Here is a 24,022-nt window from a genome sequence, read left to right as displayed (position 1 = left end):
TGGTCCACACACGACCTCTAGAGCCCAAAACGAGAAAAACGACAAACACGCTATGGGCCATGCAACCAGTAACTGGCCACTACCCCGTGGACACTGCTCTGTGTGCAATCTGACTTAAGTCACCAAATCAATCGAATTAACACCTAAATTAAAATGGACCATGAGATAACATACGAACAGGAACTTCACACATGCAATCTACATGATTACATGCCCCTGCAAGCTCAGATACGTTGGTATGACATGTTGGAAAGTCAAGCAAAGGATCTGTGAACACAGAAGCAATGTGAAGTGCAAAAGGGGAACCACCAAAATGAGCAATCATTACATTGAACACCCACACACCACTGAAGATCTTAAATGGATCATCCTAGAAACTAAATGAAAAAATGCATAACGCCGAAAGAATACTCTTTGAAAAAGAGCAAAGATGGGTACACCGCCTTAAGACTAATGTGATAGGGCTCAACGATGATATTCCTTGGCTGAGTGTCATGTAAGGACTAAGAATATATAACTGCGCGTGGTTAAAACTTGACCCACCGCTTTCTTTCCATTTATATATCTGTAATATGTTAATGTAAAAATGCATATGAGAATCACCACCACATCACTCTTAAACTTAAAATTTGTCAAAAACTAACGATCGCGCTACGAACATCCACAAGTCTTTCTTCTTACTCCGTATGCTATTTATGGTTTGCCTGTTCTGACCTCCGAGTCACCCGGGCACAAGAAGGCAGAGTCAGCACAAGTCGTTTGTAACTGCAGGAATCGGTACGAGGAACAAACAGTCCCGATCCACACAGGAGACACATAACGTAACCTATCAAATGTATCATTGAATTTTGTTTCCATTTCCTATTTTTTACCAGCAGTACAATGCGCCCTCAACTCCCGTTGAAGCCCTGAACTAGGACTTTAAAGGTACGCATCTGCCTTAGCCTTGCTCGCGCAGCGCCCTTTAGTGCGAGTTCTTAATGGAACAACTTCAGCGCACTCAGTCATCCTGAATTCTCTTAGACACTGCGCGCACATTCACCCTTTTAACTAAGAACTTTAGCGACGGCAACCGTGTAACATTACCACTCATAGGCGCACCCCGAGCGGATTCGCAATGTAGTCCGTACTTCGCACCTTCGAGATACCTACCCTCTCGTACCATCACAGCGCATCCAATATCGCCCTGATCAATTACCTAACACCCAATTAGTGGCTCACTGCACGCCACCGCTACTATGTAAACAGACTCAATAAATAAAGCAATAAAAGCAACAACTTTTTTGATTCAATAACTGAGTGGCCCTCCACACGCCACTACTATAATGGAACAGACGCTCATGCAATACAACTCGGTTAAATCCTACACAAGTTTAGAAATAATAGACTATAATCCTACCATACATTTGACTGCCAATTTAACTGCATTCACTGTCTTGTTGACACGAGGGTTAACATGAACTCTGTACCTACCAACTAAAGAATTGCCATTTCTTAATTGCTTTTTTAATAATCAAGATGTTCAAGTTGAACAGTACACACCTCATCATAAGACCATCTACCTTTTTTCAATATGTTCTTAGGCAGTATTTGTCTCAAATTTCTTTCCCTTTTTCACATTAGGTACTTTTTTTACCTAAAGTTCAGAAACGTGTACCCTGGACTTTTACTTTTGGACAACATCCATTTCCTCCAAAAACAATCCTCTCTAGGTCCTGACGAAAGCCCTCCGACCCCTAGGGGCAGACAAAGGGGCTGAAACATGTCGACCGATCACCTAGACTAAAAAGTGCAGTGGACTCATTGTATGTCCAATCTCGCACAACAATGTTTTTATTCTTTTCCCATGCTCCAAACTGAATAAAATATAAGTTTAGGTGGCATGAGGAACCCTTTTTAACAATTTTTCAATCTACACGAGCACCTTCACAATTTTTTTGATTTCTGATCACTACTGTAATAACCTGTGGTTCCCTCCAGGCGGCGGAAGCATGAAAGAAACCCTATGATGATGCGGTCACGTACTTGACCCAGGCGGAGAACCAAGATATACCACCCATTGACCTGCTTACGTGAATGAGGGTTTTTTACGCAAATGACGGAAAGAACCACATGAACCCTGGTAGCAGGTACAAGTGATCCATTCCCCTTTGATTATGGAGTACCTCAACGTAGCCATGGTGATCTATGACCTCATCACCAATTTTGTTTTTTAATTGCCTCAGTAATCACCTACACAATTTAGGATAGGTTGCGATCAAATCCTTTAAATAATTGAGAATGTAACCTAAGACCATTAATGACAAGAGACACCAATCTCTCTACCATGCCCATCATAAGTTTAAAAGCTGCTCGCTACGGGCCCGCGTCACAGGGGTACCGTAATCGGAGCAAGCACAAGTCGAGCAACCTGTCAATTCAGGTATTCCCTCATGACTGAGCCGCCTACACGGTGAATACACATGCACCACTGTCTAACCTTCCTCCTTTTCTACTCCGGAAAGCAGGTTACTGAGCCTGCTGGTCCCCCAAGGAAGCCCGAATTGGGAACCGTAAAGTATCTCAACGTTAAATGCTTAATGGCGCGGCATTTAGTCGCAATACTAATCTTCCTGCATTGCGTAATTTTCTGTTTCTAAAACTCCCCATCTGTATATTACATTCATATTTGAGCACATACTGAATACACATTAATACCTATTTTGGAAAGCGTCAACATAACGATGAATGTAAGCTAACATTTGACGCTTTAATCGAACAAAGCAAAAGCTTGAAGCTTCCCCACTTAACAGTTGATTTCATAGAAATAAGAGACATCTTCCCACCTTTCCCGAAAACGTTCACACCCAGTGATAAAGTATGTACTATTACCTATCCCTATGCAGCGCCAATAACGCCCAAGTAGATAAAAAGCGATGCGCAGAATGACTTCCCGCTAATTTTCTGAACATTTCTAATAAGAGTCCTTTTTTCAAACCTTTCCTTCCCCAGCCGCAACCAAGTGGCCACTATATTGTTACTAGAGGATGACTTAAATGTTAATCCATCCGTATCACCAATAGAGGCCTGTACACAATTGTCACATTTTCTGCCATTTTAAGACTGAGTTATGTTTTGATTTTGTTTTTTTGTTTTTACGTTTCACTTGGAGTAGCGAAAACAAATACTCGGCTAATTGAATACTGTTCACTGTTTATTTAACATACGGTTTGTAGCATCCTCGTAAAAGTATCCATATTGGGAGTTATGTTGATGTGTACAATTAATCTATGGAATTACCATAAATTTCTCATCACAGATATAGGTACTAATGACAAGTAACGAATAGGAAGAAGGGTGAGTCACTTACCTGCCCTCATATGGTGCTTAATTAGCCACCTCACATTCTGCATAGGTCCTGAAGAAAGCCCCCAACCCGTTAGGGCAAACAAGCTGAAACATGTCGACCACCCACACGGACAACAAGGTGCTATAGAACAGTAACATTTATGTAAGCGCACCGTACTGGTTTTTAATCTTGTCTGCTCTCCAACGGAATAAAGTTTCTTTGGGAAGGAGCGGTAGGCAATTTTTACTCACCCCACTTTACTTCATATTATCACGCATCACTACTGTAATCACCAGTTGGTCTACCTCCAGGTGGAGGAAAGCATATTGTCAAAAACAGACCAGATGATGATGCTTTCACGTTCTATGAGAAGCTGAGAATCAAGATTTACGCTCCATTATTCCTGTACGTGAATGAGGGTTTTTAAGTTGGTCAACACATCTGACCCTGGTTGTAATATAGGTACAAGTGATCCATTCTCCCTTTGATTACTTACCTTTTCAGGATGCCGAATGGATCTCAGCTTCTTTCTCCCTCCTTTGATTATATACTACTGGTAATGCGTATAGTCATCGACTCCATTGTTAAATTGTTATCCCGCATGGCGGGTGAGGATGAAGTGTAAAATAACGTTGAGCGTGGGGATTCGGCGGGCTGGAAAAGCAGGCAAGGAGGCCGTATATAGTGTGCAATAGTCTACTTTATTGTGCCCAGGGCACTTCGTGCAACAGGAAAGTACACAGGTCCGAGCAGGAGGATAACTTAGAGTCGATGATGGGCCCATCTGTCGCGGTCGTCGTCGCCGAAGCTCCTCTGCCGTCCAGGCCGCCGACGTCGGTCACAGGTAGGAGGGTGGATGGGCACCTCGGAGGGCAGTAAGACAAAACACAGAAGGAGCCGTTAGTCCTGCTGGCGCTCTATGTCGCTGCCGTAACCGTCACCGGGAGTGGTAAAGGAGGAAGGGAGCGTGAGGAAAAGGGACAGGGAGGAAGCGGGATAAGCTGAAGAAAAGAGGGGTGCTCGAAAAAGGGGCTGTGCGGGCTATTATTTACAAGGTGTGAGATGCTGTAAAATGGATACCGATAGGTCCTACCAGGGTGCAGGGGGGTGCCTAAGAGAGAGAGACTATATATATCTATATACAGAGAGACTATGGTACATACGGGCACTTAGGGTGCTATACCGAAGGAAAGCTGGTACTCACTGGCTCCGCCGTAACTCTCATCCGAGTTACGGCCGCTCTTCAGCCTCCTCCGGGGGACTCCACCAGTCTTCGGACCACTCTTCTGGTTCGCCGTTCTCCTCCTCTCCTTTCGCCGTGTCTCCTGCCGAAATCTCCTGCCACGATCCTCCGACGACTTCCGCCTCCCGTCTTCCTTCTTTTCTGTCTCCGGCGGGGAACGGGGAGGAGGGACTTCCGGGAGCAAGAGGTAGTCCTTCCGGTGGGTCGTCGTTCGGGATAGGCTCCAGTAACAGAGAGAGGCGGGGTTCCTGTGGTCACGGACGCTGTGGTTGGAATCCTGGATAGTGTGCCCGGTAAGGGAGGATTGCGCGGAAGGGATACCCCGGACAGGGTGAGTAGGGGTGGCAGAACCTGAGGGAGGGAGTCTCCGTCACATTCCCTTTCCCTAGCTGTCTTTCCTGTATCTAGTGTGGACAGTGGATAGCGAGAGAGAAAGTCTGCGTTACCCTGTTCTACACCTTTTCGATGTATCGTTGAGAAGCGGTAGGGTTGGAGGGCTAGGAACCACCGCAGGACACGGTCATTGTGCCCTTTGTTCCGGGCCATCCACTCAAGGGGGGGCGTGATCTGTGAAGATGGTAAAGTCGCGCCCTTCTAGGTAGTAACGGAGGCTGTCCACCGCCCATTTCATCGCCAATGCTTCTTTCTCCACGACGGCATAATTCTTTTCTCGAGGGAACAATTTCCTGCTGAGGTAGAGGATGGGTTTTTCGTTCCCCTGGGGGTCTTTCTGCGAAAGTACAGCCCCTAATCCCTGTTCTGAAGCGTCTGTCTGGAGTAAGAGGGGTTGTGTATAATCCGGACTAACTAATACGGGACCGGAGGTCAAGGCGTTCTTCAGATCTGTAAAAGCATGCCACAATAAGGGTGTCGGGTTTTTCAGGATGGCCTCTGTTTTAGTGGATTTCTTCAATAGGTCCGTGAGCGGGGCGGCCCTTTGGGAGAAATTAGGCACAAACCTTCGATAGTATCCAAGAAGGCCCAGAAAGGCATGCAAGTCTTTTCTGGTCTGGGGAAATGGGAGGGAATGTATTGCTTCTGTTTTGCTTCTCTGGGGCCGGATGAGGCCCTCACCCAGGAGGTATCCTAGATATTTAACGGATTGAGCTGCTAGGGTGGTTTTGGCAGGGTTAATCGTAAACCCGTAGGAGCCCAAGGAGGAAATGATGTTGTGGAGATGTTCCAGGTGTTGTGGCCAGGTGTCGCTGTAGATGACTATATCATCGAGATACGCCCCCGCATACTGAGTGTGAGGCCGTAAGATATGATTCATGGCCCGTTGAAATGTGGCGGGAGCGCCATGGAGGCCAAATGGGAGGACGAGGAATTGATATAATCCTTCGGGGGTCGAAAATGCCGTTTTCTTTCGATCTTCTTTTCTGAGGGGTATCTGCCAGTACCCCTTACAAAGGTCCAGAGTGGATATGTACTGGGCTTTCTCTATGCGCTCGACCATCTCGTCTACGCGGGGCAATGGGTACGTGTCAAAGGAAGATATCTTATTGACTTCCCGGAAATCGATGCAAAATCTAACAGACCCGTCGGGTTTGGGTACAAGCACTATTGGAGAATTGCAGTCGCTTACAGAGGGTTCTATAATGCCCATTTGTAACATCTGTTCTATTTCTTGGTGTATGATCGCCCTGCGGGCTTCAGGGACCCTATACGGCCTTTGCCGGACCACCTTCCCCGGACTCGTTTGTATGGCGTGTTCTGTGATGGTGGTATGACCAGGTGAAGATGAAAACACCTGTTGTAAGGGATAGAGGCGATGCTGGAGCTCTACACTCAGGGGCGTAGGTAGGACGGGGTCTATGCAAGGGGAGAAAGAAAGGGGGTCCAGACCCATAGAGCAGGCTAGGACGGGACGAGGACCTTCCCATGTTTTTAGTAAGTTGACATGATAAATCTGGGTGGTACCCCGTGCGGGGTCCAGTTGTACTTCGTAGGTGACAGGGGTTACTTGTCGAAGGATGGTATAGGGGCCTTGCCATTGTCCTAGGAGTTTTTTGTCGGAGGAGGGCATCATCAAGAGAACCAGATCCCCCACGGAGAAGACCCGGTGTTTTGTGCCCCTATCGTAATGATCCTTCTGTCTTTCTTGGGCCTGTGTGAGATTCTGGTGTACGATGTCCCTTATTAGAGACAAGTGGGGTTTGAGGTTCTCCATATATTCTGGGAGGGGACAAGTGTGATCTGGTTCTGTTTCCCAGGCTTCTTGGGCCATGTCCAACAGGGAACGAGGGGGTCGGCCATACAACAGTTCGTAGGGTGAATATCCTGTGCTGCTCTGAGTCTTACAACGGATTGCGAATAAGGCAAGGGGTAACATGTCTTCCCACCTCTTCGCTTCCAGACCTAATAGTTTATTTAGAGTTTGCTTTAAAGTGGCATTGTATCGCTCCACCAACCCATCGGTTTGTGGATGATACGCCGAGGTACGTATCTGTTTAATCCCCAGTTGGGAGCAGACCTGTTTCATAAGGGCTGAGACGAAAGGAGTGCCCTGATCCGTCAGGATCTCCCTGGGAAACCCTACCCTTGAGAACACCGCGATGAGGGCTTTCGCAACGTTTTGGGTAGTGGGTTGTCGCAGGGGAAGGGCTTCGGGAAAGCGGGTGGCGTAGTCCACGATAACGAGGGCGTATCGGCAGCCACTGCGGGAGGATATCAAGGGCCCTATGATGTCCATACCTACCCTGCTGAAAGGGACGTCAATAATGGGAAGGGGCTGCAGGGGTACCCTAAGAGGCTGGTATCTACTATGTTTTTGACAGACCGGGCACTCTCTGCAATAGGTTTTGACGTTTTGGTGTACCCCTGGCCAATAGAATCTATCTAAGATCGCTTGGCTGGTTTTCTCGTCTCCGAAATGTCCACCCAGGAGGTGGCTGTGGGCAAGAAAGAGTACCTTCTCTCGAAAGGGACCGGGTATGAGCAGTTGTGGTTTTTGTTGGGTCCCTCCCTTCCGATACAGCAACCCATGTTTCTTAAAGAAGTAGGGACCTATTATAAGGGGATCCTCGTGGTCTACTGCCTTGGCCCAGGCTTCCTGCAGCACAGGATCCTCTTGCTGGGCTGCCCTGAATTCTCTGTCGGTTTGCCATGGGTGTTCGTCAAGGGACACTGGGAAAACACCGGCGTACTCCCGTCTCTCATTCTTTTTCTGGGCCTTGGTTTTCGATGGTGTGGGTTCAATCCCAGGGGAGGAAGGTCCCTGAGGGTACGGGGTTTCTCCCCACCAACGGGTCAGGGAATTTGTTGTTTCTTGCAGAAGTCCTGGTAGACCCATATAGTCGCTTCCCAGAATAGCCTGTTCCGGCAGAGTAGGGACAAGACCAACGGAGAGGGTGGTTCCGGGATCCTTGGGGTGTTGGACTCGTACTTGGGTAGTGGGGTACTGTTTTGTGTCTCCATGGACGCATTGAATGGCGACCGTACCAGACGTAGGGCCCACAGGTTTAGACAAGAGCTGGGGCCGGAGAACGCTCTGTCGACACTCCGAATCAGCCAAGGCCATAAGCGGTTGTCCATCGATGTTTACAGGGCAGCGGAACGACGGAGGCGACATACCTGGGACCGAACACACATAGTTCCTGGCGAGTCCCACCTCCATGGGTTCCTCCTTGTGGGGGCATACTCTAGCAATATGACCAAAACCCCCATAACTGTAACACTGGGGTCCGGGGTTATTAGGTCGGAGTGGTACGGGGTATGGAATCATAGGGAGTGGTTCCGGTCGCCTCTGGAAAGAAGGACGGGGGGGGTCGGAGGCTTATGGAGGGATGTAGTTTGTGGGGCGGATCTTCCTTACTTCGTTGTATCTCCTGTGCCCGACTATAGGCACTCGCGATTTCCACCGCGGTGTCCAGGGTAAGGTGGGCATGTTGTCCTACCCACCTTTGGGTGCCGGGCAATAATGACATCAGAAATTGTTCCAAATATATTTTTTGTAAGACGTCCTCCCTGGTGGAGGATTCCGGTCTCAACCACCTATTGGCCAGGTCCTTAATTCTGAACGATAGGGCTCTCGGGGTTTCCTGTGGCCCCTCCTTGATTTGGCGTAGTTTCCTGCGATAGGTTTCGTCGTCGATGCCCAAACGTTCAAGGAAGCACTTCTTTATGTCCCTATATGGTGTGGTACCCTGTACGTTAGCCTGTTGATACGCCGCCTGTAAGTCGCCGGTCAATAAGGGACCCAGGTAGTGACCCCAGCGGTCGGCAGGCCACGATGCAGCTTGCGCCAATCTCTCAAAATTGGTAAAGAAAAAGTCGGGGTCCTCCCCGGGCACGTACTTTTGGAGTACCACTGACGGTAGGGAGGTCGTTGGCCTCTAGTGCTCCAACACAGAGGTTCGTTTCCCCATGGCCTGCTCATGGGTGTCCCCCTGTCCCCGTAACACATCGTGGAGTTGGCCTCGATCGTCTTCGGCCGTCTTCAAAAACCGCTCCATCAGTTTCCCCAACTGCTACTGGGACTCAGCCATTTTCTTTATTACGGCCTCCATGCTTCCAGCTGATCCCACTTCTGACACCACCTGTGAGCGTGGGGATTCGGCGGGCTGGAAAAGCAGGCAAGGAGGCCGTATATAGTGTGCAATAGTCTACTTTATTGTGCCCAGGGCACTTCGTGCAACAGGAAAGTACACAGGTCCGAGCAGGAGGATAACTTAGAGCCGATGATGGGCCCGTCTGTCGCGGTCGTCGTCGCCGAAGCTCCTCTGCCGTCCAGGCCGCCGATGTCGGTCACAGGTAGGAGGGTGGATGGGCACCTCGGAGGGCGGTAAGACAAAACACAGAAGGAGCCGTTAGTCCTGCTGGCGCTCTATGTCGCTGCCGTAACCGTCACCGGGAGTGGTAAAGGAGGAAGGGAGCGTCAGGAAAAGGGACGGGGAGGAAGCGGGATAAGCTGAAGAAAAGAGGGGTGTTCGAAAAAGGGGGTGTGCAGGCTATTATTTACAAGGTGTGAGATGCTGTACAATGGATACCGATAGGTCCTACCAGGGTGCAGGGGGGTGCCTAAGAGAGAGAGAGACTATATATATCTATATACAGAGAGACTATGGTACATACGGGCACTAAGGGTGCTATACCGAAGGAAAGCTGGTACTCACGGGCTCCGCCGTAACTCTCATCCGAGTTACGGCCGCTCTTCAGCCTTCTCCGGGGGACTCCACCAGTCTTCGGACCACTCTTCTGGTTCGCCGTTCTCCTCCTCTCCTTTCGCCGTGTCTCCTGCCGAAATCTCCTGCCACGATCCTCCGACGACTTCCGCCTCCAGTCTTCCTGCTTTTCTGTCTCCGGCGGGGAACGGGGAGGAGGGACTTCCGGGAGCAAGAGGTCGTCCTTCCGGTGGGTCGTCGTTCGGGATAGGCTCCTGTAACAGAGAGAGAGGCGGGGTTCCTGTGGTCACGGACGCTGTGGTTGGAACCCTGGATAGTGTGCCCGGGAAGGGAGGATTGCGCGGAAGGGATACCCCGGACAGGGTGAGTAGGGGTGGCCGGACCTGAGGGAGGGAGTCTCCGTCACAAACGTGTAGTATAGAGAGATGTCCATGTAAAGAGGAAGTAAGAAGTATTAAAATGAGTGCAACTAACACAGACATCTTGGGAGGAGGGTGGGCACATGAATCTACAGAACTACATGCCATGAACTGATGCTTACTGGATAAGTACAATTTTCCATTCAAGGTATGTGCAGCTGTAGATACATACAATGTGCACAGACTGTAAAGCAGTCCAAACCAGCGGTGTCTAGCCTGTGGGAGTAGCAGTGGTGTGGAAAAGTGTATGTAAAACTGTATGGTCAAAGAGGGCAAATTAATCTCGTTAGTACAATATTAAGATTCCATTTTGGGGCTGGTGAGACCCATGGAGGAATAACTCTTAAGACCTTCCATACAATTAGAAGTCTATCAGAAACAGTGGCGTTTTTTGTCCTTCTCATTGAAAATGATGTAGTGTAACTATCTTTGATGGTTGAAGAGCCATCTCAATTCAGACAGTCACTCGGCTTAAAATAGTGGATATACTGTGGAACACTGATTTAGGGTAGACACCAACCAAACTTTTATCTACTGGCGAGGCAATCATAAGCATTAGCTTAACTAGGCACAATTTCAGGAAAATTATTTGTAATTCCACAGAAAGCAAATCAGTCATTTAGCGCTATATTTTAGCCAAAAATGTTTCCTTGTGTCAATTTTTGACAAGGACATATTTCACCCAAAAAAGAATTGTGCAAAAAACATCTGCTGCAAATAATCACCGCTCACATTCTGGTTGTTTGTATCATTCCTCTGCTATACTTTTGCTGCAAACAGTGGCATAATTACATTTCATCGCAAAGTGGCATCATTTCAGGAATTTCGCATATTAATTGTATCACTAAATTCCCAAAACGTTGGCATCATAATCTAAATGTTGCCCAGGCCTACCTTCAAACATGCCTAAAACAGATCCTGCAGATGCTTTCCCTTAATGCTGAAGCATGTGAATATATGTTGAAGCTGTTGCAGGGATCCTGCTCAATAACAGAACTATGCTTGGGACCATAGAACATCAGCCTGTAGGGACGGAGTCATCATACCACCTCAGTATCTATGAGCCAGAGTCAGACTAGCCATAGTGCCTCACTTGCCCTCCTAACCTTTCCAGAGAGACAAATGAATCAGCACCCCAGAACACAACACTCTTGGCCCTCTCAGGGATCACGGAAGTAGGACACACCCTTTCGTTCTCTCACTCATACTTGTCGACAATAAGATAAGAAAGAAATCCGAAGTTTACAAAGTTTATTTAAACGTTTGCGCTCTAAGATGCAATAATTGCATCACAATTCAAAAACTCAACAATATCAGCAGCATGGTTAAACCGTATACCATGAAAAGCCCTGTCATGTTATCTGATAGATCTGCCTAACTCCTCCCATACTATTGGAGCCAATTGGTTATGTAGTATAGATCTCTGGGTTTAGTGGCGACACCGACCTTAGCATACATAGTTGGATGTTCTACATCAGGGGTACTCACAAACTTTCTGTCGGGGGCCAAAATTACAGTGTGGTTAGTGGCCGAGGGCCGCACTGATAGGGGTGGAGTCAGTGGGGGCGGGATCAGTGGGGGGCGGAGCTAGAGTAAAAAAAAAACTTTCAAAACATTAGACAATGCTGCATTTCACAATCAGATCACCATACTGCCCCACTTAGAGAAACTTGCAGTGCACTGACCCGCTATAAACACCTGGATGTGACTCAATTCTAATTACGCACTTGACAAGAACAATATGCTGCCTAAAAAAAATCAACATCCTAGAAAAAGCAAACACTCATAGGGAATGCAAGATTAAGTAAAGCATGTGAAATGTAAGCAGTGAGTGCTTTCGCATGAAAAGGTAAAGCCATGAATACAGGGCCCGGAAAGGACCCGTTTCAGTGCCCATTGCTTATATCCTTTCAAAACATAGGCGGTGTGACTTAAAAAGACCATATTCGTAAACATACAGACACTTTCTCACGAGCAAAATCAAGAAATGAAGACGAGGGACAAGTATAAATGCCAGAAATTGTACCCATTTGAGCGACAAAAAACTCTAAGAAGATCTTAAAACATCTGCAAAGCACTAGAATTGGAAGGGCACTAACCTAGCGCCCTTATAATGGGTGGGGGTAAAGTGTTTTCTATTTATTCATTGTGTCTCGCCTTGGTCTGTTTCTTTTTTTTTTTTTTTTGGGCATTTTGGTACGAATAATAACAATAAACATTAAATTGCAAAGAAAATTCCAAGGCTGGGTGAACCATTCATACAGGATAATGAACATATTGCAATCTCTCATGCACCGTTTCTCCCACAACAGACATCCGATGAAGTAAGTATATTTTATTGGAGGCAGCACAGCATTTCTAGATACCACTTAGCTTTAAAACCTAAGCTGTTAATTCAAGCAGGCATAGCAAACGACGAAGCCCACCGGGACTCGCACCTCTGCTGCATGCTGCATGCTGAAGTGGCTTGCTAAGTGAGGCGCGAGCTGCAGAGTCAGAGGCCCTGGCAATGAAACAATCGGCCACATATCCGAATCCAGAGGAAGCTTTCCACCCTTCATAGCAGCGCTGTGAAGGTTCTCCGGGGCTGCGGGCAGGAAGGACGTCGTCCACAGAGACACAGGAAGCTCACCAAAAGGTCCTTTAAAAGTCAGCTGTAACTAGCGCTCGTTACAGCTGACTTTTAAAGGGCGTGAGCTTCGTGTGACGTCAGAGGCAGGCAGGCCAATCAGAGGCAAGCAGTAAGCAGAGACGATGGCCGCAGGAGGAAACGTTGTGAATACGTATCAAAGCGTATTCACAACGTTTGCTCCTGCGTCAATCTTCCCTGCTTACTCCAAGGAAGTGTACTTTAAGCATCAAGGTCCGCGGGCTGCCAATGAAGGCCGGGCGGGCTGCCAGCGGCCCGCGGGCCGTACTATGAGGAACCCTGTTCTACATCATAGCTGAGACTACACACTCTTCTCAGGACCTTGGCTCCGTGTGTGTTTTTCCACGGTTATATGACAAGATATGTGTATTCAAAAATAGCAAGCAGCTGCATTCCTTTATGTCTAGGTGTTCATGTCTGATCAGAGATAATAACAAGGGGCAATTTTGTTTGACCTTGCCTAGGGTGGTCAGACTAAATCCCATTGAAAAGAATAAAATACAAAAATTTGTGCTGGCTCTGTCTGAAAATATAATGTGGCACTAAGGCAAGCGTGTTATTTAATAACGTGTGCAAAACCAAAGCGGCCTACAACGTACATGATTAGACTAACATAGGGAAAAAGACAACGGGTCATATGAGAAACACACGACTAAGCTTTACCAACGAACGTTAACAAACAAAAAAAACAACAATACAATTGAATAAACTGTGTATGATTCCAAGCATTACCTTCTGCCTTTTCCTCTTGAACAGGTAGCTTCCAAACAAGAGGCAAAAGCGACAAAAGGAGAGTAAGCAGTTCTTCTCGACATGTCAGATCCTGGAAAAAGTAGGAAGCATTAAAGATGAACAGTATGCTCATATCACAGATGTAGAATGACCCATACCTTTATGAACACAGATTTCCCCACACCCAAGTCTCCAGCCTTTTGAAAATCAATTTGTGGACACTGAGAGGAAACTAATTTACCATATCATCTATCGTACAAAGTAATTTAAGAAAATGCAGAGCCCAGGAAGCCATTTAAACACTCAGCCTTTGAAGTTGTGTGGTGAAATTCACACTCTTCCATGTGAGGAATTCTCATTTTGTCATCAAGGAGATTCCTGAGAAAACGATTTACTGACAGAATTTTCACATCTGGATGTTCCTGAACTTCAAGCAATTGAACCTAAATATGAACCAATCCCTTAGCCTTCCCTTCTTACCTGCAGTCCAATTATCTGTGAACACCAGGCCGCAACTTCGGAAAACAGCCTAAGCTCTACAAAATTATTTGCATGCATTTATCAATTTCATAAGCGTTGAATATGTTTTGACAGCTGACACACCCTTGCCCACACATATACAGTTCCATATGGAAAGTTATTTAATTAGGATTGTCAGAAACGTCTATGTACAGAACTGAATAAATGACAAGAGGTCGCTACAGTTCCTTAACTCACCTTTTTCATAATTATTAAAGACAGCATATTAAGAAATGGGTTTCTTCACAAAAATATATACAATAATGTCAACCAAAATGGTGGCAGGTAGTGAATAAATTGTTGCAAACAGCACATTTGAAAGTGAATCTATGCTGAGAGGACAAGGGCATTATCAAGAGAGTTTTTGTGGGAAGTTACCAACATTCTAGTCATGTATGAAAGTGAGCAAAAAGACGTAATATAAACAGGGGGGATGGATCCAAAAATGCAACTTTGCTTGTATGAATTACATATACCACTACCAGATTAAAGGTTGAACCACGGTCAACTGATCATGGCAGACAGATATAGGGAGGATTTTAGGCTGACTGATGGAGCGATGGGTAGGCTACAGAATCCAGGCTCAACCCAGTCAGAAGTCTTACCTTCTGACTTAGTCTCTGAAATGGGAGTCTAAAATCTGCAGTGGGACAAGGCAGCAGGCTGTAGGTCAGAAAGCTGTTGGGACGAGGTCCCGATATAGCTATTTTGCGCCTTGAGTGAAGATTTCTACGTTCACACTTGTCACTTTTTTGGAGCTTGGATTCCTTCAACGAGGCAAGGCTGAGGGCTGTAGCCAAAGAGGGCACCACCAACCAGATACCTTCTCTGGGGAAAAGCTCAGGGTGGGAGAAACCTGAAGCTCTAGCCTAGTATCAACACACCTTGGTTGGACCGTCTTGGCCGGTTTGTCCTGGTCCTATAGAGGTCTTTGGAACAAAAAAGGTTTCTAAGTCCCATGAGGTTTGGAGGAGAACACTGATACAGCCCTGGGAAATCAAGGCAGCAGAGGGAAACAGCAAGATCCAGAGCAGGTCCTGTTGAAACAGGTCAGCTGGGAAGTTGTAGAAAGGGCGTCTTGTAGCTTGAACAGGAAGTTACACTTATTACCTTTGGAGTTCCTTTTATCCACGGTACAAGACGGAGAGCAGGTCTAGTCCTTCAGGACTTCACAGATGACAGCAGATTCAGTACACTTCTGATCTTCAATAGGTCCAATAGTGTTCTGGGGAGGGTACTGGGGATGCCGCATTTACACCTGGCACCAGCCTGTGGTTGAAGGTGATTTCTGGCTCCTCCCTAACAGTGGGTGGGTCAACTCCTGGCTCCTCTCTAACCAGGTGCAGCCAGGGAAAACCACATCCACTCCTTTGCAGTCACTTTAAACCAGTTCAGGGGGTAACACAATACCCACTGTACTGTGAGCTGTGCTGACTGAGGGATGGGGAGGTACAAAAAAAGTGGCTTTTTCAGGTGTCATATGACATCTGCCAGTGGCAGGGAAGGTCCCTTTCAAGATCATTACATTCCTGGGTTCTGACCAAGTGGTCATCCTGCCAAAGGAACAGAAACACCTCCACACACGAGTTTGTCTTTTGCTCTGGGAACAGTTTTCACACCTAATTCAGAGTTGAGCCCTCAGATCACATCAGCGGAAAGGTAATGCAAATTAGCCTTCAGAAGCTTTAAGAGTTATCTTTATTAAACTAACTTTTCCTTAATATTACAAATCATATTTCACCGGTGAATTCGGCTTTTACTAGTTACAAGGAGTCCAAAGATGAATTATATAGGTATTTCCTAGCTGGAGACAGCATTATTACATTAAATACCATATCTTGTGCTTTTTTACTATAGAACAGTCAGCCTAGTTACAGTGGAAATAGTGTTGAAGCTTTTTCTGAGCAAGGACATGTTTACCATTAAATATCATCATGTTCTACTTTTAAATACAATGCACCCTGCCTTATGGGGCAGTAAGGCCTGTCTAGGGGAGACTTAATATTTAAAAGGGAAGTAGATCGGTTGAAAGGGTTTGGCAGGCTGAATTGCACTTGAAAAACTGCTTTAGTCAGCCTACAATGGTAGGCCTGAAGCCATATTTTACATTGTCACTGCAGTGGGTGACAACAGGCGCTGCAGTCCACTAGTGACATTAACTTACAGACCCTGGGTACACTTTGTACCATAAACCAGGGACTTCTAGTAAAATATGCCAATTATTAGTACAGCTATGTCAATATGTTGAAAGGAGAAGCACAGCTTCTTTAGTTCTGGTTAGCAGGGGTGAACCAACAAGTTTCTTACCTTCGGTAGTGCCATATCTAGTAGAGACTATCTAGTCGCAGATTCCTTACCTTAGAATTATCTCCAGACATCAGACTGGATCTGGAAATTTGCTTGTGAGCAGTGCCACTGTGCGCCGGTAGATGGCGTTGCTCAGCTCCACGTGGCGTCATTGGCCATGCCGGAAGTGATTTACGTTTCCCTATAGAGGCGCCACCCCAGCGCATTGATGCCAGTTTCTTTTCGTGCCTTTCCACGTCAGAACTGCAGAGCCACGAAGAACCCTGAAAGGGGAACAGCTTGCCCTAGAATTCCTTTCGCAAAGCAGGGAGGATGGGTGGGTCAGTAAGAAATCTGCAGCTAGATAGTGTCTCTACCAGATGAGGTGCTACCAAAAGTAACTAACTTTTTCATTTGATGAGAGACTTCTACCTGCAGATTCCTTACCTTAGACTAGATACACAAGCAATACCTCCCTGGAAGTGGGGCTGCAAAACAATTTCAATCTAGAAAGTCCTGCAGGATTGAACGAGCAAAGGGCCTGTCCCAATGGAACCGACTGTCCAGGCAGTTAAGCTTTGTGAGTATGTGTAGAGAAACCCACGTTGCTGCCTGGCAGATATACAGTACTGGCACTCCATGTGCTAACGCAGTGGTCGCAGCCTTAGATCTGGTGGAATGAGCAAGCAAACCCTCAGGGGGTAGCCTCTTGCCTAATGCACAGCGGATTTTGATGCAGAGCACGACCAATCTGGAGATGGTCTGTTTCTGCACAGGTATTCAGTTCTTTCTCTACTTTGCTCCAACATACCCCACGAAAAGTTAGTCTTCCACCCAAAACTCTCATGCGGTCAAGGTAGAACAACAATGCTTGTTTTGGGTCCAGTAGGTGAAGTCGCTCCTCTTCTTTAGAGGGATGTGGAGGAGTATAAAAGGTAGGGAGGGTGAATGACTGGCCTACATGAAAAGGAATGACAACTTTCAAGTTCTAGTGTGGAGAAATATCTTGTCTGAACATATGTTCAGGTATGAAGGCTTGGATGACAAAGCCTTAAATTCACGGATTCTCGATGCAGATGTTATTGCCATCAGGTAGGCCGTCTTGATGGTAAAGAGCCTGAGAGGACGTTTTTTTTTTGTTGCAGAGTTTTATATAGCGCGAACTTGACCCGAATCCAATCAGGTATCGGAGCGCTTTACATAGCACCAGTTACGTTACATGAGGACACATTCGTTTTTTGTTAGGCACGGAGAGATTAAGTGATTTGCCCAGAATCACAGGATGTTTAGCGTCATTACCGAGATTCGAAGCCTTTTACCCAGGTCCCAGGTCGAGCGCCCTAGCCGTTAGGCCAACTCCTCTCCCCCAGTTGTGCAATGGCTCAAAGGGGGTGCACATCAAAAACGTTAGGACTAGATTAAGGTCCCACTGAGACATGAGGAAGAGGGAAGGAGGACATATGTTGCAAGCCTTCCAAGAACATGTATACAACAGGGGATTTGAAGAGTGAGGGCTGATCAGGCAATCGCAGAAAGGCTGAGATGGCACGAAAATAGCCCTATAAGGCGCTCAGAGCAGAGCCCTGGTGGGCAAGGTAAAGTATCAAGAGAAAGACCTGGGAGAGGGAGCAGAAATAGGGTCAACCTGTCTCTCTGCACACCATGCCTCAAACTTACTCCAACAGCAGCTGTACACCGTCTTGGCGGATGGACACCTCGCTGCCAAGATAAAATTGCAGACTTTGGGCAGAAGGTCGAAAGCTGTCAACTGTCACCGCTCAATCTCCATGCATGAAGGCGGAGCGATGACAGTTTTGGGTGGAGAACCCTCCCCTACTGCTATGACAGAAGATCCTGCCGAAGGGACAGCCTGATCGGAGGACCAATGGCCATGCTCAACATCTCTGGATACCAAACTCTCAGAGCCCAGTCCAGAGCCACACGAATGACTTGGGCCTAGTAGTTTCCGATCTTCTTGAGAACTCTGGGCAGGAGCGGTATGGGTGGAAAGGCGTAGATGAGGCCTGAGCTCCACTTGAGACGGAAAGTGTCTCTAAGTGAGAGCCGCCTTGGAAACTTCAACACGCAGAACTGTTGACATTGCACCTTCTCGGCAGTGGCGAACAAATCTAACCAGGGCGCTCCCCACTGCCTAAAGAGATCTGCAGCACCTCTGGATGGAGATGCCATTCCTGATCCGCTAGACATCTTCGGGTGAGTCCAGACAGTCCGCCAGGTTTTGAACCACCAGGGATATTCCCTGGCGTTCCAGCCATGTCCAGAGACGCAGGACCTCTTGTCAAAGAGTCCACGACCCCACCTCGCCCTGTTTGTTGCAGTACCACAGGGCAGTGGTATTGTTCATGAACATCTGCGCTAGCCTTCCAGTGATGGAGGGTAGAAAGGCTTTTAATGCCAGCTGGATCGCCCGGAGCTCCAGAAGGTTGATGTGGAGTCCAGATTCTGCCAGAGACCATTGGCCTCTGATCTCCATCTCTCTCAGATGACCACCCCATCCCAGGGGTGACGCATCTGTCACCACTGAGAGATCTGATTGAAGGGAGAGGGGTCTGCTGCCGACCCAATCACGGGTCATTATCTACCACTGCAGATTTTTTGCAGTTCTCTCCAAGAACTGGACCAAGTTGGAGAGGTTCCCCTGATGCTGCACCCACAGTAAATTCAGGTCCCACTGCAGAGCCCGCATATGTCAGCGGGCATGTGTCACAAGCAGGATGCAAGAGGCCACGAGTCCCAGCAGCCTCAGTCAGTCTCACCGAAATCCAGGATAGAGGCCGAATCATCAGTATCATAGCCGGAATATCCTGGACTCGCTGTTTGGGAGAATAGACTCATAACTGCACCAAATCAAGAACAGCTCAAATGAAAGGGAGCATCTGAGAGGGAGTCAGGTGTGACTTTGGCACGTTGATAGTCAATCTCAGTGAATGCAGGAGGTATGCCGTAATCTGAAGAAGGAAGATGGCTGCCTCAGGCGAGCCAGTCTTCAAAAGCTAGTCGTTGAGACAGGGTAAGAGTGGCACCCCTTATCTCCGCAGATGAGCTGCAACCACCCCCATCATCTTGGTGAAGACCTGAGGGGCACTGGTAAGGCCAAAAGGAAGCACTGCAAACAAAGTACTCATGGCCCACCGTGAACAGCAGGTAACTCCTGTGGGCAGGCAGGACGGGAATGTGGAAGGATGTGTCCGGCAAGTCCAACACTACCATCCAGTCTCCTGGGTCCAGGGCAGATAGAACTTGAGTGAGCGTGAGCATTTTGAACTTCTTGAGGATGAAAAATAGGACGCGGTCTAGGATAGGACGAAGGTCTCCGTCCTTTTTAGGCACCAGAGACTAGCAGGAATAACCACAACCTACTGCTGGTGTCAGAACCCTCTCTATGGCTCCCTTGGCCAAGAGAATCGTCAATTCCTGGCAGAGCAAGGAGAGATGGCCCTCCTTCACCTTGTCGCAAGTGGGTGGCTCGGAGTCACTAAGGGGAGAGATTAGCCCTATCTGAGAATTTGAAGAGCCCAGTGGTCTGATGTTATTGACCACCAGTGGTACAGGTGATGCCGTATCCTGCCTCCCCCACTGGGTGCCCACAATGGTGAGGGGGCAAGCTAAGGGGTGCTGCGGGGAAGGGGGTGGACTGGCCTGATCTCTGGCTACCTGGCCCACAGGGCCAGTGGATGCAGCGTCCTCTGCCACAAAGAGCAGTAGTGGCTTGGCGTGTAAAAACATGGCTGGAAGCAGTGTCCATGCTTCAAAAAGAGCAAACAGCAGACTGGGTTGGTGAGGGGCCATGGAAAGACTCAAGGACCTTTCCGTAGCCCTGCAGTCCTTCAAGCACTCCAGTGCCGAGTCCGCCTGGTCTCCAAAGAGAAGGAAGCCACTTAAGGACATCTCTAAGCGACGCTTGGACATTCCGGGAAAAGCCAGTTCCTCAGGTAGGCATAGTGCCACAAAGACACCGACAAAGAAACTGCTCTGCCTAGCGAGTCTGTCGTATCTAGCCCTCATCGGACCATCAATTTGGCTGCATCTTTCCAGTCAGCAAGAGCATGGACAAGTGTGGCCCAGGGCTCCTCCGGGACCACGGACAGCACCTATGCCACTGAATTACATGTGCCCGGGAGTAACAGCCCAAAAGGCATTTTCTTTCCTAAGGTGTCCAGCCTCTTGGATTCCCTACCTGGTTGAGTGGTAGGTGATGTACCAGGATTTAAACAGGATGTGGAAGCTTGGACCACCAAGTTCTCCGGGATAGAGTGGTGTATGAGAAAATTGGGATAACCTGGGGCGGGCTGTAGGCAATCATCCTGTTCACAGGAACTCCTGTGCAGGGTTTGGACGAAATCCCAAGCAGTACATCATTAAATGGGGGAAATCGTTCTAAGGGGGTCACTCCCAGCTGAAGCAACTCTGTCAAGACGTTATTCTGGACTATCACGGAGGGTAGTTAGGTCCAGGACCTTGACTGCCCTTCTCACCATCATAGCAAATGAGGCTCCCTTCTCTGTAGCCACGGTAGGAGAAGAGACCATGTCAGTATGTGGAGATTCCAGTCCGCTGGTGTCTTCCAAGTCCTCACATCAATCCATGTTGGAGTCTAAGGGCTGGTATTCTTCACAATCTAGCAACCCCTTCCACACCTCCCAGAGTCCCACCCCATAGGTATAAGGCTCAGGCGCTGGCCAGACGGCATGCTCCAGTCAGCGATTTAGCCGGTGTCGGGTAATACATCCCCCCCCCCACCCCCCAATGTTGGAGTCAGGGGTGAGAATGGAGATGGAGACGCCGGGAGCATCTGCATCGGGACTAGGGGGAAGGTCTAGTTGGTACGACTGGTGCCAGTCCAGATCCCCCTGTGGATCCAAGGGGCCCAGCTGCAGCCGGAACAGACAGAAGCAGTGGAGGGCCCTCCCAAACCCACTGGGCCTGAAGGAGCACCAACAGGGACAGGCAGCTCAAATATGAGGTGCATGGCCTCAAAGAAATCATGGAGTTGGATGGAGATCACTTCGGCTCCCGGACACTCAAGGATGCGCGGAGCCAGGCCTCGAAAGACGCCGCTCCTTCGTCTTTTCTGATGACTTTGACGGACGGAATGAAGTCGAATACCTCTTCGACTTCTTACGGTGGGACTTACCTGAAGATGACAGAGCAAAGAGTATCTTGGACTACGCGACTGATTCCAGGACCTCCCTCTCGACCAGGATTGAGACAGTTGCGGTATCACACATCGAGCAGCAAGGAGTTTGAGGAAGCGCTCCCTCAAGGCTTTGGGGTGCATGGTGTGGCAGTCGACTCAGGTCTTTGCATCGTGGTCATGCCTGAGGCACCCGGCAAGATGCAGGTCCATCACCCACATTTGTTGTTGATAGGCGCCGGAGGACTTGAAGTCTGCTTTCCTAGCTGACATACCTGCCACACCAGGAGAAAACGTCAAAAAAGACCAACAAAAAGTTCAACTGGGGGTAGCTCTCTCTGGATCAGCACTGACAGGCACGGAAAGAATAGAACAGACGCCAGCGCACCGGTGTGGCACCTAAATAGGCACCGCGCATGTCACTTCTGGCATGGATGGCTACGCGGTGCAGAACCACGCCACCTACCGGCACGCAGGGGTACTGCTCACAAAAAGGTTTATTGATCCAGTCTGATACCTGGAGATAATTCTAAGGAAATGAAGCTGCAGCTAGATATGTCAGATTAGTTTTGTTTAAGTAGTCACCTCCACAGGTTCCCTTCAAGATGGACACTTAGCTCCCATTTTTATGCCCCCTCAAAGGGCAATTTTTCTGGCTGATTCATCGAGCAAACGTTTACAGATTTTGAATATCACTTTTCAACGGTAAGACATCCTGGTGGTATTTTTTTTTAGGTGTTTTTCCTTAGTCTACATTCTTGTTTCTTATCTAATGGTTGAGTGTAGCCCTTGTGAAACAGGTGTATTAATTTTAAACACCTCCCTTGAATTTCCCCAAAAAGTTGGGGAAGAGGGATGCTGCGTGGCACGTGAATGTAGTCACTTGCTTTCTAACTGGAGCATCAGCTTTGTGAGAAGGTGAGAAGAAGCAATATGACTAGACTATTAACAAAGGCCTGCTGTAGAGCCCCTATGAGTAATAAAAGTAGGACCTCCTGTGTCTGTGTAGTGAGCCCATGTGATATCACTTCGGGTTATTGCTTAACGCCTGCTTCCCAGAGACCTGTGTCCTTGAGTGGGGCCTGGGTTGTGGCAATAGCATTTAGCAATGCTGTGATGGGGATCAACTGGCATACAGTGCCATGACAATGCTGATGTCAGGTGGACTAAGATTCCCAGGTGAAAATCGTGTTTCAGCAAATATTTATCTTTTGCACATCAAGTAAAGTATTCTGATTTGTTTTGATCCTATTAAAATCTTGGTTTCCATCTCACTTCCGATTTACAAACAAGTGCCTTTCTCATCTACTGAAATATATTTGGAAATATTTGTACAGTTCATTTAATTTCAATTGACCCTGTGACTGAATGGTATGCAGCGAGCAACGGCGGACCGCAACCGCCGCGCCTCCCTGCTGTACTCCTCTTGTGGTTATCTGAGAGTGATAAGAGTTGGTGTGCACATGCAACTCCTGCACCTGTGGTTGTTGGGTGCCAACTGCGGAGCAGAATAGAAATTAAACAATCTTGGAGTGGTGCACTCCCGAAAAGTATTTTCAATGAGAAAGGCTGACTTGTTCCTTTATGGCAAATAATCCTTTATTTTAATCGTCATCTGACAACATGAGCTCCAGCCAACGCGTTTCGTTCATTAAGAAATGAACTTCTTCAGGGCAATATTGTTTGGACAATAGCTGGGGAGCCGTGGTTCTTGTTTCCCAAAGGGTTGCAAATGGTGTGATGAAGAGCGTGTGAAACTAATGCTCTTTGCAGTCGTCTCAAAGATCCCGTGTGCAGCAGGTTCAAATTAATGCAGCATGCTGGGCCTCCTTGATAAGGGCCTGGAGCCGTAATCCTGAAGCGCTGCATGTTCCGACCGGTCCTTCCTGCCTGACCCGGTGACAGACTACTGTTGCACTAGGCATTCCTGTAACAGACGCATGTGTAGACATGCATGCGGTATTACAGCAATGCAGAAAGTCATCATGCCTAGGAACCGCATGACTGTTTTCACTGTCAGTTGTTGATTTGATGAGTAGTATGAAGGTCTGAACATTTTGGATTCTTGCTGTATTGGGATAGGCTAGATACGGTTGATCCTGTAACGGTTGAAGGTGAGACTTGGCGATACTGATAGTGAAGCCTAAGCGATGGAGGAGATCTATGGTAGCTTGAGTAGGTCGCTGGCATTGATGAGTACTGGCTTTGATAAGCCAGTCGTCCAGATAAGGGAATACATGGATGTTCTGTCTGCGCAGATGAGCTGCTACCACTGCTAGGTAAATACCAGAGGTACAGTAGTGACGCTGAAAGGGAGGACTTTTACTTGCTAATGTTTTCCTCTTTCACAAATCTCATGTATTTGCAATGTGCTAGGTGAACAGGAATGTGAAAATAGTTGTCCTTTAAAACTAGTGCTGCCAAAAAGTCACCTTGTTGGAGAAGTGGGATCACGTCTTGGAGAGTGACCATATGAAAATGCTAACAGGGCGTAGTGGTTCAAGGACCTTGGGTCTAGAATGGGCAATAAAGATCCGCCCTTTCTGGGGATTATGAAGTAAAGGGAA

At 47.7% G+C, this 24,022-nt stretch overlaps 1 protein-coding gene across 3 annotated transcripts in view; it reads right to left on the bottom strand.

Annotated features, from left to right (window-relative positions):
• The window catches only part of LYST (lysosomal trafficking regulator), a 3,752,809-nt gene that overhangs the window by 3,409,559 nt on the left and 319,228 nt on the right, over nucleotides 1-24,022 (bottom strand). For all 3 annotated transcript variants that reach the window (XM_085611970.1, XM_085611971.1, XM_085611972.1), the window contains exon 3: nucleotides 13,496-13,586. In XM_085611970.1, coding sequence (XP_085468096.1) covers nucleotides 13,496-13,586 — 91 coding nt within the window. The remainder of the gene's footprint in view (nucleotides 1-13,495; nucleotides 13,587-24,022) is intronic.

The sequence above is a fragment of the Triturus cristatus genome, chromosome 6 (genome assembly GCF_964204655.1).
Source record: "Triturus cristatus chromosome 6, aTriCri1.1, whole genome shotgun sequence".
NCBI lineage: Eukaryota > Metazoa > Chordata > Amphibia > Caudata > Salamandridae > Triturus > Triturus cristatus.
Note: the sequence above shows the minus strand (reverse complement) of the source record. Positions and strands in the feature narration are given on the sequence as shown.